At 40.2% G+C, this 14964-nt stretch overlaps 1 protein-coding gene across 1 annotated transcript in view; it reads left to right on the top strand.

Moving 5' to 3' along the window:
- The window catches only part of LOC115184961 (collagen alpha-1(XI) chain), a 41456-nt gene extending 33955 nt beyond the window's left edge, over positions 1–7501 (top strand). Inside the window, exons 22-28 of the mRNA XM_029745541.1 lie at positions 44–97; positions 2853–2897; positions 3540–3593; positions 3827–3871; positions 4031–4084; positions 4297–4341; positions 7460–7501. Coding sequence (XP_029601401.1) covers positions 44–97; positions 2853–2897; positions 3540–3593; positions 3827–3871; positions 4031–4084; positions 4297–4341; positions 7460–7501 — 339 coding nt within the window. The remainder of the gene's footprint in view (positions 1–43; positions 98–2852; positions 2898–3539; positions 3594–3826; positions 3872–4030; positions 4085–4296; positions 4342–7459) is intronic.
- Positions 7502–14964: the final 7463 nt, after the last annotated feature.

The raw sequence follows: 14964 nt of genomic DNA, 5'->3' as shown, positions 1-14964 counted from the left end.
ACTGGAAGAGTGGTGTCAATGATGTCATTTCCTCTGTCTACAGGGACCTCCGGGGGAGATGGGAGCATCCGGGCAGCAAGGAAACCCTGGGTTGCAGGTACACACACACACACACACACAAACACACACACTAGTGATGTGCGGGTAGACTCATAACCGACAGTCCACCGCGGTTATGTCCCCCGCGGTTATATCCGTGAGGCGGGCGGGTTTAGCTTCATGGAACATTGTGTGTATGAAGAGCGGGTGGGTGGTGGGCAGGTTGAATAAAGAGAAAACAAATCATATCTATAGGCTCCAGTGAGGGTTTTTCTGTCATTATTTCTATCTGTTAGTGCGGAGTCTCAGACTCAGCTATAGGGCCCATCTGTAACGCCCCAGATACACACCACTGAGACAGAAAGGACCACGACGGAGTTGAATTCAACAAGAGAAAAGCTGTGACGTGGATAGATGAAAAGAAATATAACAGAGAACCAGAACAGTAGTGTAATGTTTGGGGAAGATTTGGTGAAGTGGTTAAAAGAGGATGATGGCACGTCAAGGGAGCTGTACTGTTCAGATGGGTTAAATGGAATAGTATCTGGACACCGACTGTAGGTCTATTTCCTCTCAAATAGTCTAATATAATATTAACTGTAGGTTTATAACCTCTCACATAGTCTATAACCTCTCACATAGTCTAATATAATATTAACTGTAGGTTTATAACCTCTCACATAGTCTATAACCTCTCACATAGTCTAATATAATATTAACTGTAGGTTTATAACCTCTCACATAGTCTAATATAATATGAACTGTAGGTTTATAACCTATCACATAGTCTAATATCATATTAACTGTAGGTTTATAACCTCTCACATAGTCTAATATAATATGAACTGTAGGTTTATAACCTATCACATAGTCTAATATCATATTATCTGTAGGTCTATAACCTCTCACATAGTCTAATATAATATTAACTGTAGGTTTATAACCTCTCACATAGTCTATAACCTCTCACATAGTCTAATATAATATTAACTGTAGGTTTATAACCTCTCACATAGTCTAATATAATATGAACTGTAGGTTTATAACCTATCACATAGTCTAATATCATATTAACTGTAGGTTTATAACCTCTCACATAGTCTAATATAATATGAACTGTAGGTTTATAACCTATCACATAGTCTAATATCATATTAACTGTAGGTTTATAACCTCTCACATAGTCTAATATAATATGAACTGTAGGTTTATAACCTCTCACATAGTCTATAACCTCTCACATAGTCTAATATCATATTAACTGTAGGTTTATAACCTCTCACATAGTCTAATATAATATTAACTGTAGGTTTATAACCTCTCACATAGTCTATAACCTCTCACATAGTCTAATATTATATTAACTGTAGGTTTATAACCTCTCACATAGTCTAATATCATATTAACTGTAGGTTTATAACCTCTCACATAGTCTAATATCATATTATCTGTAGGTTTATAACCTCTCACATAGTCTATAACCTCTCACATAGTCTAATATCATATTAACTGTAGGTTTATAACCTCTCACATAGCCTAATACAATATGAACTCCTACGGAATTAAGCATTTCTTGCAGTAAAATGAAACGCCAAATGTACATTTTGACTTGGAAACAGGAGTGGAGAAATATTATTTATTTATTTCGGCATCTTGAGAGAGTGAATGAGCAGTTAGAGACCGCCTGTAAAGGTGGCAGTGCTGTCTTTATCAGCATCATAAAAACGGATCGTTTTTCAACCACATAAAATATGCATCCAACCCAAACTACAATCTTATCAAAAACATGTTGGGTCTTTTTAACATCTTTTCATTTTCTTAAAACCCATTCAACTGATTTCATTTGGAAATTTTGAGCAGAAGTTCTTTCCCGTTTTGTTTAAAGTTATCACATTTTCTCCCCGGTCCCTAAATGTCTTTGCTGCGCGAGAGAAGCAGAGATGAAATAGGAAAGAGATAACAAACTTTACCGATGTCAACTAGATTGAAACATTCATTCTATTTATTAATGACATTATGGTGAGCAAGGGTTTATTAGTCTTCTAGGACAGGCACACCCTTCTCGTTAACCTGTGGTGAGTTATTCACAATTTTTGATGAACAAATACGTTTTTTTCTGTAAGATGTTAAATAAAGAGAAAAATGTTGATTATTGTTTTTTTATTTTATTATTATATATTTTTATTTGTGCCCTGGTCCTATAAGAGCTCTTTGTCACTTCCCACAAGCCGGGTTGTGACAAAAACTCACACTCATTCTTATGTTTAATAAATGTATTGTATAGTGTGTGTGTGTGTGTGGCAGGCTTACATTGATGCTAAAAAACATCATTTGTGAGTGCGCTGACCCTGGTGCTAGAGGGGGTACGCAGCTGGAGGTTGAATGTTTAAAGGGGCACGGGACTATAAAAGGTTTGGAGGGGGTACAGCTGGAGGTTTGAATGTTTGAAGGGCTACGGGACTATAAAAAGTTTGGGAACCACTTGTCTAGGACAACAAGTAATGACAGAAGAGAAGCTGCATGTATCTAAGTATAGACCCAAGTTGACTAACAAATAGCCAAAACGTTGTAAATGATAAGCAGAAAAATAAGCCTGTCTAAAAAGGTCTGTCAACATTTTTTGACGCCATCTCTGACTGTACAGTGCATTTTCTATATTAGCAGGTTAGGGTCAGGTTCGCTTTATCACATGTAGTCAGGCTGTGGCGAATGGGTAATTAGCAGGCTGGGTGAACAAACAGCATCTGACCTGCACTTCAGTAACACACATGCCGACACACTCTTAACTCCCTCTCTCTGTCTGTCTCTAACAGGGTTTTCCTGGTCCTCAGGGCCTGGTAGGCTTGCCAGGAGTTAAGGTAGGACTGTCCCAAGCATGTTGTCCACATATACTGCATATTAAACATGTCAAAGTTAAGGTAGGACTGTCCTACCATATTAAACATGTCAAAGTTAAGGTAGGACTGTCCTACCATATTAAACATGTCAAAGTTAAGGTAGGACTGTCCTACCATATTAAACATGTCAAAGTTAAGGTAGGTAGTCCTACCATATTAAACATGTCAAAGTTAAGGTAGGACTGTTCTACCATATTAAACATGTGAAAGTTAAGGTAGGACTGTCCTACCATATCAAACATGTCAAAGTTAAGGTAGGACTGTCCTACCATATTAAACATGTCAAAGTTAAGGTAGGACTGTCCTACCATATTAAACATGTCAAAGTTAAGGTAGGACTGTGCTACCATATTAAACATGTCAAAGTTAAGGTAGGACTGTCCTACCATATTAAACATGTCAAAGTTAAGGTAGGACTGTCCCAAACATGTTGTCAACATATACTGCATATTAAACATGTCAAATTTAAGGGGTAGGTTGTGATTAAAACATGCCAACACATATACACATATACTTTATATGACATATTCCATATGATATGATGAGATATGTCAAAATAAAGGTGTAGGTTGTAATTAAAATGACCCATGCTTTTTCTCTCAGGGGCCCCAAGGGAAGAAAGGGTTGCAGGGACTACCTGGGAATGATGGACCTACCGTGAGTACTGCATACACACACACTAACACACACACACTAACACGCTAACACACACGCACACGCTAACATACACGCTAACACACACACATATGCTAACACACACATACACACACACACGCTAACACACACACACACACACGCTAACACACACACATGCTAACACACTTGCACACTCACATACACATACACACATATTCGCTCTCAACAATATTATCTTGTCCTCGTGTCTACAGGGTCACCCAGGGAGAGAGGGGACTCCAGGAGAGAAGGGACTACCAGTAAGTCTACCTGTGTGTGTGTGTGTGGTGTGTGTGTGTGTGTGTGTGTGTGTGTGTGTGTGTGTGTGTGTGTGTGTGTGTGTGTGTGTGTGTGTGTGTGTGGATGTGTGTGTGTGTGTGTGTGATGTTACTGACGTGTCTCTCTGTGTGTGTGTATAGGGCCCACCAGGAGTCCAGGGGCCTATAGGATATCCAGGATCAAGAGGAGTGAAGGTACATTCTAAATCTATGTGTTCCATTCTGTTTGTTCTGATTCTGAGTGAAGGTACATTCTAAATCTATGTGTTCCATTCTGTTTGATCTGGTTCTCAGTGTCTGGGTTCCATTGTAAGTGTGTGTTCTCTGTCTCTGGGTTCCATTGTAAGTGTGTGTTCTCTGTCTCTGGGTTCCATTGTAAGTGTGTGTTCTCTGTCTCTGTGCCACAGGGAGCGGACGGAATTAGAGGAATGAAGGGAAGCAAAGGGGAGAAGGTGAGAGAGGCACAGCTCTACCCTGAGATATCTGTTTTTCACAGCTCTACCCTGAGTTATCTCTGTGTTTTACAGAGCTCTACCCTGAGTTATCTCTGTGTTTTACACAGCTCTACCCTGAGTTATCCCTGGTTTTACACAGCTCTACTCTGAGATATCTCTATCTTTCACAAATCAAATCAAAGTTTATTTGTCACATGTGCAGAATACAACAGGTGTAGACCTTACAGTGAAATGCTTACTTACAAGCCCTTAAATCGGGTACGTTTTTTAACCGGCTGTGAAAATACTGCCCCCTAGCCCAGACAGGTTAATCGAACCACATTGTCTGATTTCAAAAAGGCTTTACAGCGAAAGCAAACATTAGATTATGTTAGGAGAGTACATAGACACAAATAATCACACAGCCATTTTCCAAGCAAGCATATATGTCACATAAACCCAAACCACAGCTAAATGCAGCACTAACCTTTGATGATCTTCATCAGATGACACTCCTAGGACATTATGTTATACCATACATGTATGTTTTGTTCGATAAAGTTCATATTTATATCCAAAAACAGCATTTTACATTGGCGCTTGATGTTCAGAAAATGTATTTCCCACCAAAAACCTTCCGGTGAATTTACAAAAATACTCATCATAAACATTGACAAAATACATAACAATTATTTTAAGAATTATATATAGACTACTCCTTTATGCAACCGCTGTGTCAGATTTTAAAATAGCTTTACAGAGAAAGCACATTTTTCAATATTCTGAGTACGTAGCTCGCCATCTCGAGTTCAATTCGAGACACAAAAAGCCAAAATGTTCCATTACCGTACTTAGAAGCATGTCAAACGCTGTTTGAAATAAATTTGTATGGTATTTTTAACGTAAAATTGCGATAATATTCAAACCGGACAATAGTGTATTCATTCAAGGAGGAAAAGAAAAAACAGCGTGCTTGCGGGAACGCGCATATCCAATCTCTTTGTCCTCTGGCAGACCACTCAGAAACTGAGTTACTATACTCTGCCCAGAGACAGGAGAAGGCTCAATCCACTTTCTGAAGGCTTTAGACAGCCAATGGAAGCCTTAGAAAGTGCTACGTAACACCACAGATACTGTAGTTTCGAAAGGGACGAGAAAGAATAACTATTTCTCAGATCCTACACTTCCTGGTTGACTTTTTCTCAGGTTTTTGCTTGCCATATGAGTTCTGTTATACTCACAGACACCATTCAAACAGTTTCAGAGTGTTTTCTATCCAAATCTACTAATAATATGCACATATTTGACTCTGGGCCCGAGAAATAGGCCGTTTAATTCGGATACGTTTTTCATCCGGCCGTGAAAAACCAACAATGCAGTTTTAAGAAAATCCCTAAAAAAGTATGAGATAAGAACAAATAATTAAAGAGCCGCAGTAAATAACAATAGTGGAGCTATAAACAGGAGGTACCGGTACAGAGTCAATGTGCAGGGGCACCGGTGTCGAGGTAGTATGTACATGTAGGTAGAGTTATTAAAGTGGCTATGCATAGATAATAACAGAGAGTAGCAGCAGCGTGAGGTGGGGGGGGGGGGGGGGCAATGCAAATAGTCTGGGTAGCCATTTGATTAGTTGTTCAGGAGTCTTATGGCTTGGGGGTAGAAGCTGTTTAGAAGCCTCTTGGACGTAGACTTGGCACCCCGGTACCACTTGCCGTGCGGTAACAGAGAGAACAGTCTATGACTAGGGTAGCTGGGGTCTTTGACAATTTTTAGGGCCTTCCTCTGACACCACCTGCTATAGAGGTCCTGGATGGCAGGAAGCTTGGCCCCAGTAATGTACTGGGCCTCACACACTACCCTCTGTAGTGCCTTGCGGTCGGAGGCCGAGCAGTTGCCATTCCAGGCAGTGATGCAACCCGTCAGGATGCTCTCGATGGTGCAGCTGTAAAACCTTTTGAGGATCTCAGGACCCATGCCAAATCTTTTCAGTCTCCTGAGGGGGAATAGGTTTTGTCGTACCCTCTTCACGACTGTCTTGGTGTGCTTTGACCATGTTAGTTTGTTTGTGATGTGGACGCCAAGGAACTTGAAGCTCTCAACCTGCTCCACTACAGCCCTGTTGATGAGAATGGGGGCGTGCTCGGTCCTCCTTTTCCTGTAGTCCACAATCCTCTCCTTTGTCTTGATCACGTTGAGGGAGAGGTTGTTGTTCTGGCACCACACGGTCAGGTCTCTGACCTCTTCCCTATAGGCTGTCTCTTCTTTGTCGGTGATCAGGCCTACCACTGTTGTGTCATCAGCAAACTTAATGATGGTGTTGGAGTTGTGCCTGGTCGTGCAGTCATGAGTGAACAGGGAGTACAGGAGGGGACTGAGCATGCACCCCTTAAGGGCCCCTGTATTGAGGATCAGTGTGGCGGATGTGTTGTTACCTACCCTTACCACCTGGGGGTGGCCCGTCAGGAAGTCCAGGATCCAGTTGCAGAGGGAGGTGTTTAGTCCCAGGGTCCTTAGCTTAGTGATGAGCTTTGTGGGCACCATGGTGTTGAACGCTGAGCTGTAGTCAATGAATAGCATTCTCACATAGGCGTTCCTTTTGTCCAGGTGGGAGAGGGCAGTGTGGAGTGCAATAGAGATTGCATCATCTGTGGATCTGTTAGGGCGGTATGCAAATTGGAGTTGGTCTAGGGTTTCTGGGACAGTGGTGTTGATTTGAGCCATGACCAGCCTTTCAAAGCACTTCATGGCTACATACATGACTGCTACGGGTCGGTAGTCATTTAGGCAGGTTACCTTAGTGTTCTTGGGCACAGGGACTATGGTTGTCTGCTTGAAACATGTTGGTATTACAGACTCAGACAGGGAGAGGTTGAAAATGTCAGTGAAGACACTTGTCAGTGGTTCAGCACATGCTCACAACTCTTCCCCTGAGTTATCTCTGTGTTTTACACAATCTCTACCCCTGAGTTATCTCTGTGTTTTACCCAGCTCTACCCTGAGTTAACCTTGGCTTTACACAGCACTACCCTGCATTATCTCTGTGTTTTACCCAGCTCTACCCTGAGTTATCTCTGTGTTTTACACAGCACTACCCTGAATTATCTCTGTGTTTCTGATCTGTTCTGGGTTGTAGGGTGAGGATGGGTTCCCCGGCTCTAAGGGAGAGATGGGCTGAAAGGTGACGGGGGTGATAACGGGGTCCCAGGGTCGAGGGGAGAGGATGGTCCTGAAGGACCTAAAGGACAGGCTGGACCCCTGGGGGAGGCTGGAGCCGTGGGTATCGCTGGAGAAAAGGTAGGTGGTACACAGATGGGGTGTGTGTGTGTGTGGGAGGAAGGGGGTTGGGGGAGCGTGTTTGAATACGATTTTGAACCACTGTTGTCTGCGCTAGCCCACTGAGCTAAAGCCTAGGCATTACCTTGTATCAAAAAGTTATATGAAGTCAACATTTCCAGAAGACTCAATCTTCTCTGCTTCTATTCTCCTCCTCTCTCTCTCTCTCTCTCTCTCTCTCTCTCTCTCTCTCTCTCTCAGGGTAAACTGGGAGTTCCAGGGTTGCCGGGGTATCCGGGACAAAAAGGACCTAAGGTGAGAGGAGTAAATATATCAAGTAAACAAATAAACATATTAGTTAACACAGATAAGGCTAACACATTGTTTGAACGTAGCAGTAACACAGATATGGCTAACACATTGTTTGAACGTAGCAGTAACACAGATATGGCTAACACATTGTTTGAACGTAGCAGTAACACAGATAAGGCTAACACATTGTTTGAACGTAGCAGTAACACAGATAAGGCTAACACATTGTTTGAACGTAGCAGTAACACAGATATGGCTAAAACATTGTTTGAACGTAGCAGTAACACAGAGAAGGCTAACACATTGTTTTAACGTAGCAGTAACACAGATATGGCTAACACATTGTTTGAACATAGCAGTAACACAGATAAGGCTAACACATTGTTTGAACATAGCAGTAACACAGATATGGCTAACACATTGTTTGAACGTAGCAGTAACACAGAGAAGGCTAACACATTGTTTTAACGTAGCAGTAACACAGATATGGCTAACACATTGTTTGAACATAGCAGTAACACAGATAAGGCTAACAGATTGTTTGAATGTAGCAGTAACACAGATATGGCTAAAACATTGTTTGAACGTAGCAGTAACACAGATATGGCTAACACATTGTTTGAATGTAGCAGTAACACAGAGAAGGCTAAAACATTGTTTGAATGTAGCAGTAACACAGAGAAGGCTAAAACATTGTTTGAACGTAGCAGTAACACAGAGAAGGCTAAACATTGTTTGAACGTAGCAGTAACACAGAGAAGGCTAACACATTGTTTGAACGTAGCAGTAATGTTTCTGTGTGTGTCAACAGGGCACGGATGGTTTTCCTGGATCTATTGGAGTGTTGGGAGAGAAGGGGAAGAGGGTGAGTAGTAGAGGGAGGCTTTACCATAGGGGGAGTTCATACATTCAATCTGGACTGTCAGAGTGCGCTCTGGACGTTCATAAATTCAGAGTGTTGTCAGATTGTCCGTTCCTAAATTCAGAGCGGTGTCAGATTGTCCGTTCCTAAATTCAGAGCGTTGTCAGATTGGCCGTTCCTAAATTCAGAGCGTTGTCAGATTGTCCGTTCCTAAATTCAGAGCGGTGTCAGATTGTCCGTTCCTAAATTCAGAGCGTTGTCAGATTGTCCGTTCCTAAATTCAGAGCGTTGTCAGATTGTCCGTTCCTAAATTCAGAGCGTTGTCAGATTGTCCGTTCCTAAATTCAGAGCGTTGTCAGATTGTCCGTTCCTAAATTCAGAGCGATGTCAGATTGTCCGTTCCTAAATTCAGAGCGTTGTCAGATTGTCCGTTCATAAATTCAGAGTGTTTCGCTCTAGGAGCGTTCAGAGCGCACACTGGCAGATCTGGCCGGAGAGTAAGGTTGATCCGAGCATTCTGACCTCACAACGGCAGTTAAGCACCTGAGCTAGCTGGCCAACGTTGGCTAGCTTACTTTCTACTTCCAGACACAAATGAGAGAACACTTCACTCTGACCATTTTACTCGACAGCAGAGCTGGTTAGGCTGTTTTCATGTTATCCAGAGCGTTGGTGACTGTAACTGTGCTACTGGCAACAATTTAATGATGCTTTTTTGACAACATTTACCGACACCGGCCATATTCAACGGGTGTTGACTGTTCACAAAATCATCAGTTATTCTGCGCCCTGGCACACTCGGGCGAGAGTGCTCTGAAATAGGAGTAGATAGCCAGATTGAATTTACCAACGCACCCATATATAGATATTCATAACATAGAGATCCTATGTAATTCTATGCTACACGGGCCCTGCTGGACATGGACACGTCAATATTTATTGTATTTATATTGTGTTTCTATGTAGTTGAAACACACTTTCATCAAGTCGGTGCTTTAGAAAACACAAAGAAAGTATATTCTCAAGTACAGTATATTGTCAAGTATGGAATATTGTCAGGTACAGTATACAGTATATTATCAAGTACAGTATATTGTCAAGTACAGTATTGTCAGGTACAGTATACATTATATTGTCAAGTACAGTATATTGTCAAGTACAGTATTGTCAGGTACAGTATACATTATATTGTCAGGTACAGTATATTGTCAAGAACAGTATATTGTCAGGTACATTATATTGTCAAGTACAGTAAACAGTATATTGTCAAGTACAGTATATTGTCAAGTACAGTATATTGTCAAGTACAATATATTGTCAGGTACAGTATTTTGTCATTTACAGTATATTGTCAAGTATAGTATATTGTCTAGTAGAGTATATTGTCAAGTGTAGTGTATTGTCAAGTACAGTAATGTCAGGTACAGTATACAGTATATTGTCAAGTACAGTATGTTGTCAAGTACAGTATATTGTCAGGTACAGTATACAGTATATTGTCAAGTACAGTATATTGTCAAGTACAGTATACAGTATATTGTCAGGTACAGTATATTGTCAGGTACAGTATATTGTCATTTACAGTATATTGTAAAGTACAGTATATTGTCAGGTATGGTATATTGTCAAGTACAGTATATTGTCAAGTACAGTATTTTGTCAAGTGCAGTATATTGTCAGGTACAGTATATTGTCAAGTACAGTATTTTGTCAGGTACAGTATACAGTACATTGTCAAGTACAGTATATTGTCATTTACAGTATATTGTCAAGTATAGTATATTGTCAAGTAGAGTATATTGTCAAGTGTAGTGTATTGTCAAGTACAGTAATGTCAGGTACAGTATACAGTATATTGTCAAGTACAGTATGTTGTCAAGTACAGTATATTGTCAGGTACAGTATACAGTATATTGTCAAGTACAGTATATTGTCAAGTACAGTATACAGTATATTGTCAGGAACAGTATATTGTCAGGTACAGTATATTGTCATTTACAGTATATTGTAAAGTACAGTATATTGTCAGGTATGGTATATTGTCAAGTACAGTATATTGTCAAGTACAGTATTTTGTCAAGTGCAGTATATTGTCAGGTACAGTATATTGTCAAGTACAGTATTTTGTCAGGTACAGTATACAGTACATTGTCAAGTACAGTATATTGTCAAGTACAGTATATTATCAGGTACAGTTTATTGTCAAGTACAGTATACAGTATATTGTCAGGTACAGGATATTGTCAAGTATAGTACATTGTCAGGTACAGTATATTGTCAGTTACGGTATATTGTCAAGTACAGTATATTGTCAGGTATGGTATATGGTCAAGTACAGTATTTTGTCAAATACAATATTTTGTCAAGTACAGTATATTGTCAAGTACAGTATTTTGTCAGGTACATTCTATTGTCAAGTACAGTATATTGTCAAGTACACTATATTGTCAAGTACAGTATTTTGTCGAGTACAGTATTTTGTCAAGTACAGTATATTGTCAAGTACACTATTTTGTCAGGTACATTCTATTGTCAAGTACAGTATTTTGTCAGGTGCAGTATATTGTCAAGTACAGTATTTTGTCAGGTGCAGTATATTGTCAAGTACAGTATTTTGTCAGGTACAGTATTTTGTCAGGTACAGTATATTGTGAAGTACAGTATATTGTCAAGTACACTATATTGTCAAGTACAGTATTTGGTCGAGTACAGTATTTTGTCAAGTACAGTATATTGTCAAGTGCAGTATTTTGTCAGGTACATTATATTGTCAAGTACAGTATTTTGTCAGGTGCAGTATATTGTCAAGTACAGTATTTTGTCAGGTACAGTATATTGTCAAGTACAGTATATTGTCAAGTGCAGTATTTTGTCAGGTACAGTTTATTGTCAAGAACAGTATATTGAAAATATTGACATGTTGTTAATACATGAGTGTTGGTATGGTAATGGTAATGGACTGTATGGTGTACCCATGGTAACGGTCTGTCCTGTTTTCTCTTCCACAGGGTCCCGGTGGGGAAGCAGGCAGTGCAGGACAGAGGGGTCCTAACGTGAGTACTGTCTGTGTGTGTACATATGTGTGTGCGTGCGTGTGTTTGTGTCTGCTTATGTGTGTTTATCTGTGTGTGTAATACTGTTGTTTTTCCTACAGGGGGTGCGTGGGGGCCGGGGTGCCAAGGGACCAACAGGGAAGACAGGGGGAAAGGTCAGAGTTCAATCCATTCTAATCATTATGAGGTCATCATAAACTCTCTATCCAGCAGTAATAGCCATAACACAGCATGCATCCCAAATGGCACCCTAAAAAGTAGAGCACTACACAGAGAATAGGGTGCCTTTGGTAAGGGTACCCTATTCCCTTTATAGTGCACTATTTTTAATTAGTGCACTACATAGAGAATAGGATGCCATTTGGAGCATAACCTCAGTCTCACGCACACTGATTAATATTATAGTATATAATATAGTATTATATAAGTTAATAGTATATAGTATAGTATTCTATAAGTTAATAGTATAGTATACAGTATAGTATTCTATAAGATAATAGTATAGCATACAGTATAGTATTCTATTAGATAATAGTATAATGTATAGTATAGTATTCTATAATTGAATACAGTGCATTCGGAAAGTATTGAGACCTCTTATCTTTTTCCACATTTTGTTACAGCCTTATTCTAAAATGAATTAAATGTTTTTTTCCCCTCTGTCACGATTGTCATCGAAGGAGGACCAAGGCGCAGCGGAAGTGTGGATACTCATATTTTTTAATGTTCAAAAAAAAAAGTAGAGCATCCACTTGAAACAAACAAAACAACATACAATACTCACAACCGCAACAGTGTGGCAGGCTCGAACAAACGCAGTGCACACAACAATTCCCCACAAACCCAAAAGGCAAAGTAGGCCACTTATTTGTGACTCCCAATCAGCCACAACCCTCTACAGCTGTGCCTGATTGGAAGTAACACGGCCAAAATTAATGAAACAACAAACACACAGACTCGTCTGCCACGTCCTGACCCAACTACACCCTCTACTGGTCAGGACGTGACACCCTCTCTCATCAATCTAAACACAATACCCCATAATGACATCACATCACAATACCCCATAATGACATCACAATACCCCATAATGACATCACAATACCCCATAATGACAAAGCAAAAACAGGTTTTTAGACATTTTTGAAAATAACATTCAAAAAACTGTACTTTGCTCCGTTCATCTTTCCCTCGATCCTGACTAGTCACCCAGTCCCTGGCACTGAAAAACATTCCCACAGTATGTTGCTGCCATCACCATGCTTCACCGTAGGAATGGTGCCAGGTTTCCTCCAGATGTCATGATCAATGGAAACAGGATGCACCTGAGCTCAATTTCGAGTCTCATCGCAAAGGGTCTGAATACTTATGTAAATACGTAGATTTTTATATTTTATTTATATAAATTTGCTAAAATTTCTCAAAACCTGTTGTTGCTTTATTATTATCGGGTATTGTGTGTAGATTGTTGAGGATTTTTATTTTAAATCCATTTTAGAATAAGGCTGTAACGTAACAAAATGTGTGTAACGTCCTGGCCATAGAGAGCGGTTTTTAGTTCTCTATTTTGGTTAGGCCAGGGTGTTACATGGGTGGGCGTTCTATGTTTATTTTTCTATGTTGGTTTGTTTCTTTGGTTTGGCCGTGTGTGGCTCTCAATCAGGAACAGCTGTAGTTCGTTGTTGCTGATTGGGAGTCATACATAGGCAGCCTGTTTTTCCTTTGGGGTTTGTGGGTGATTGCTTTCTGTTTCGTTGTGAGTACCTGACAGAACTGTCGGCTGTCGTTTTTTTGTTTATTTGTATAGTGTTCTATTTTCTTTTTATTAAAATCTTGAATATGAATACACATCCTCTGCTGCACCTTGGTCTCATTCTGACGACGGCCGTTACAATGTGGAAAAAGTCAAGGGATCTGAATATGTACAGGAACTGTACATATATGTTTATATTCTGGACTCTGACATTGCTCGTCCTAATATTTCTAGATTTTTTGATTCCATTCTTTTACTTTTTATGTTTGCGTGTTTTGTTATGTATTGTTAGGTATTACTGCACTGTTGGAGCTAGAAACACAAGCATTTCGCTACACCCACAAGAATATTTACTAAATATGTCTATTTAAAAAAACATATTTTAACTTTATTTAACCTTTATTTAACTAGGCAAGTCAGTTAAGAACAAATTCTTCTTTTCAATGATGGCCTAGGAACAGTGGGTTAACTGCCTTGTTCAGGGGCAGAACTACAGATTTGCGACCAATACAATTGTATTTGATTTGTCTGTTTTCCATGCTGTCTGTCACAGGGCTCCTCTGGACATGATGGACCTCATGGACCAACTGGAGACAGGGTAAGGACAGGAACATCATGGTTCATTGATCGGCTTATTGATTGATTGGTTATTTAGTTGATTGGCTGATTTGTTAATTAGTACATTTGTTGATTGGTTGATTGGTTGTGTAAGTGTTTGATTGGTTGATTTGTTAATTGGCTAACTGGCTAACTTCTTAATTGGTTGAATACGTGTTTGATTAGTTGGATAAGTGTTTGATGAATTAATTGATTGACTGTTTGATTGATTAATTTATGTGTTGTCTAGGGGCCTCAAGGGCCACAAGGACGGAACGGGGAATCAGGACCCAAGGGACCCAACGTGAGTGACACACACACACACACACACACACACACACACACACACACACACACACACACACACACACTCACACACACACACACACACACACACACACACACACACACACACACACACACACACACACACACACACAAAAGAGTCTACTATTGAGGATGCTCAGTTCTGCTGTCATTGTAGTGTAACAGGATGTTGAATTGTGTGACTGTGATGTCCCTTCCTGTGTGTGTGTAGGGTCCAGCGGGGAAAGATGGACTTCCGGGTCACCCAGGTCAGAGAGGGGAGCCGGTGAGTAGAGGATAGAGGTCACAAGAAGTTACCTAAATATACCTATCCATCCACTAATGTCTCTCTCTTCTCTATCTCTTGCTCTCCCTCCCCCTCTTTCCCCCTTCTCTCTCTCTCTCTCTCTCTCTCTCTCCAGGGTTTCCAAGGAAAGACGGGACCCCCAGGTCCAGGAGGTGTTGTGGGGCCACAGGTGAGT

This window comes from Salmo trutta, unplaced genomic scaffold (assembly GCF_901001165.1).
Source record: "Salmo trutta unplaced genomic scaffold, fSalTru1.1, whole genome shotgun sequence".
NCBI classification, from domain to species: Eukaryota; Metazoa; Chordata; class Actinopteri; order Salmoniformes; family Salmonidae; genus Salmo; species Salmo trutta.
The sequence above is the reverse complement of the archived record's forward strand: the minus strand, read 5'-3'. Positions and strand labels throughout refer to the sequence as shown.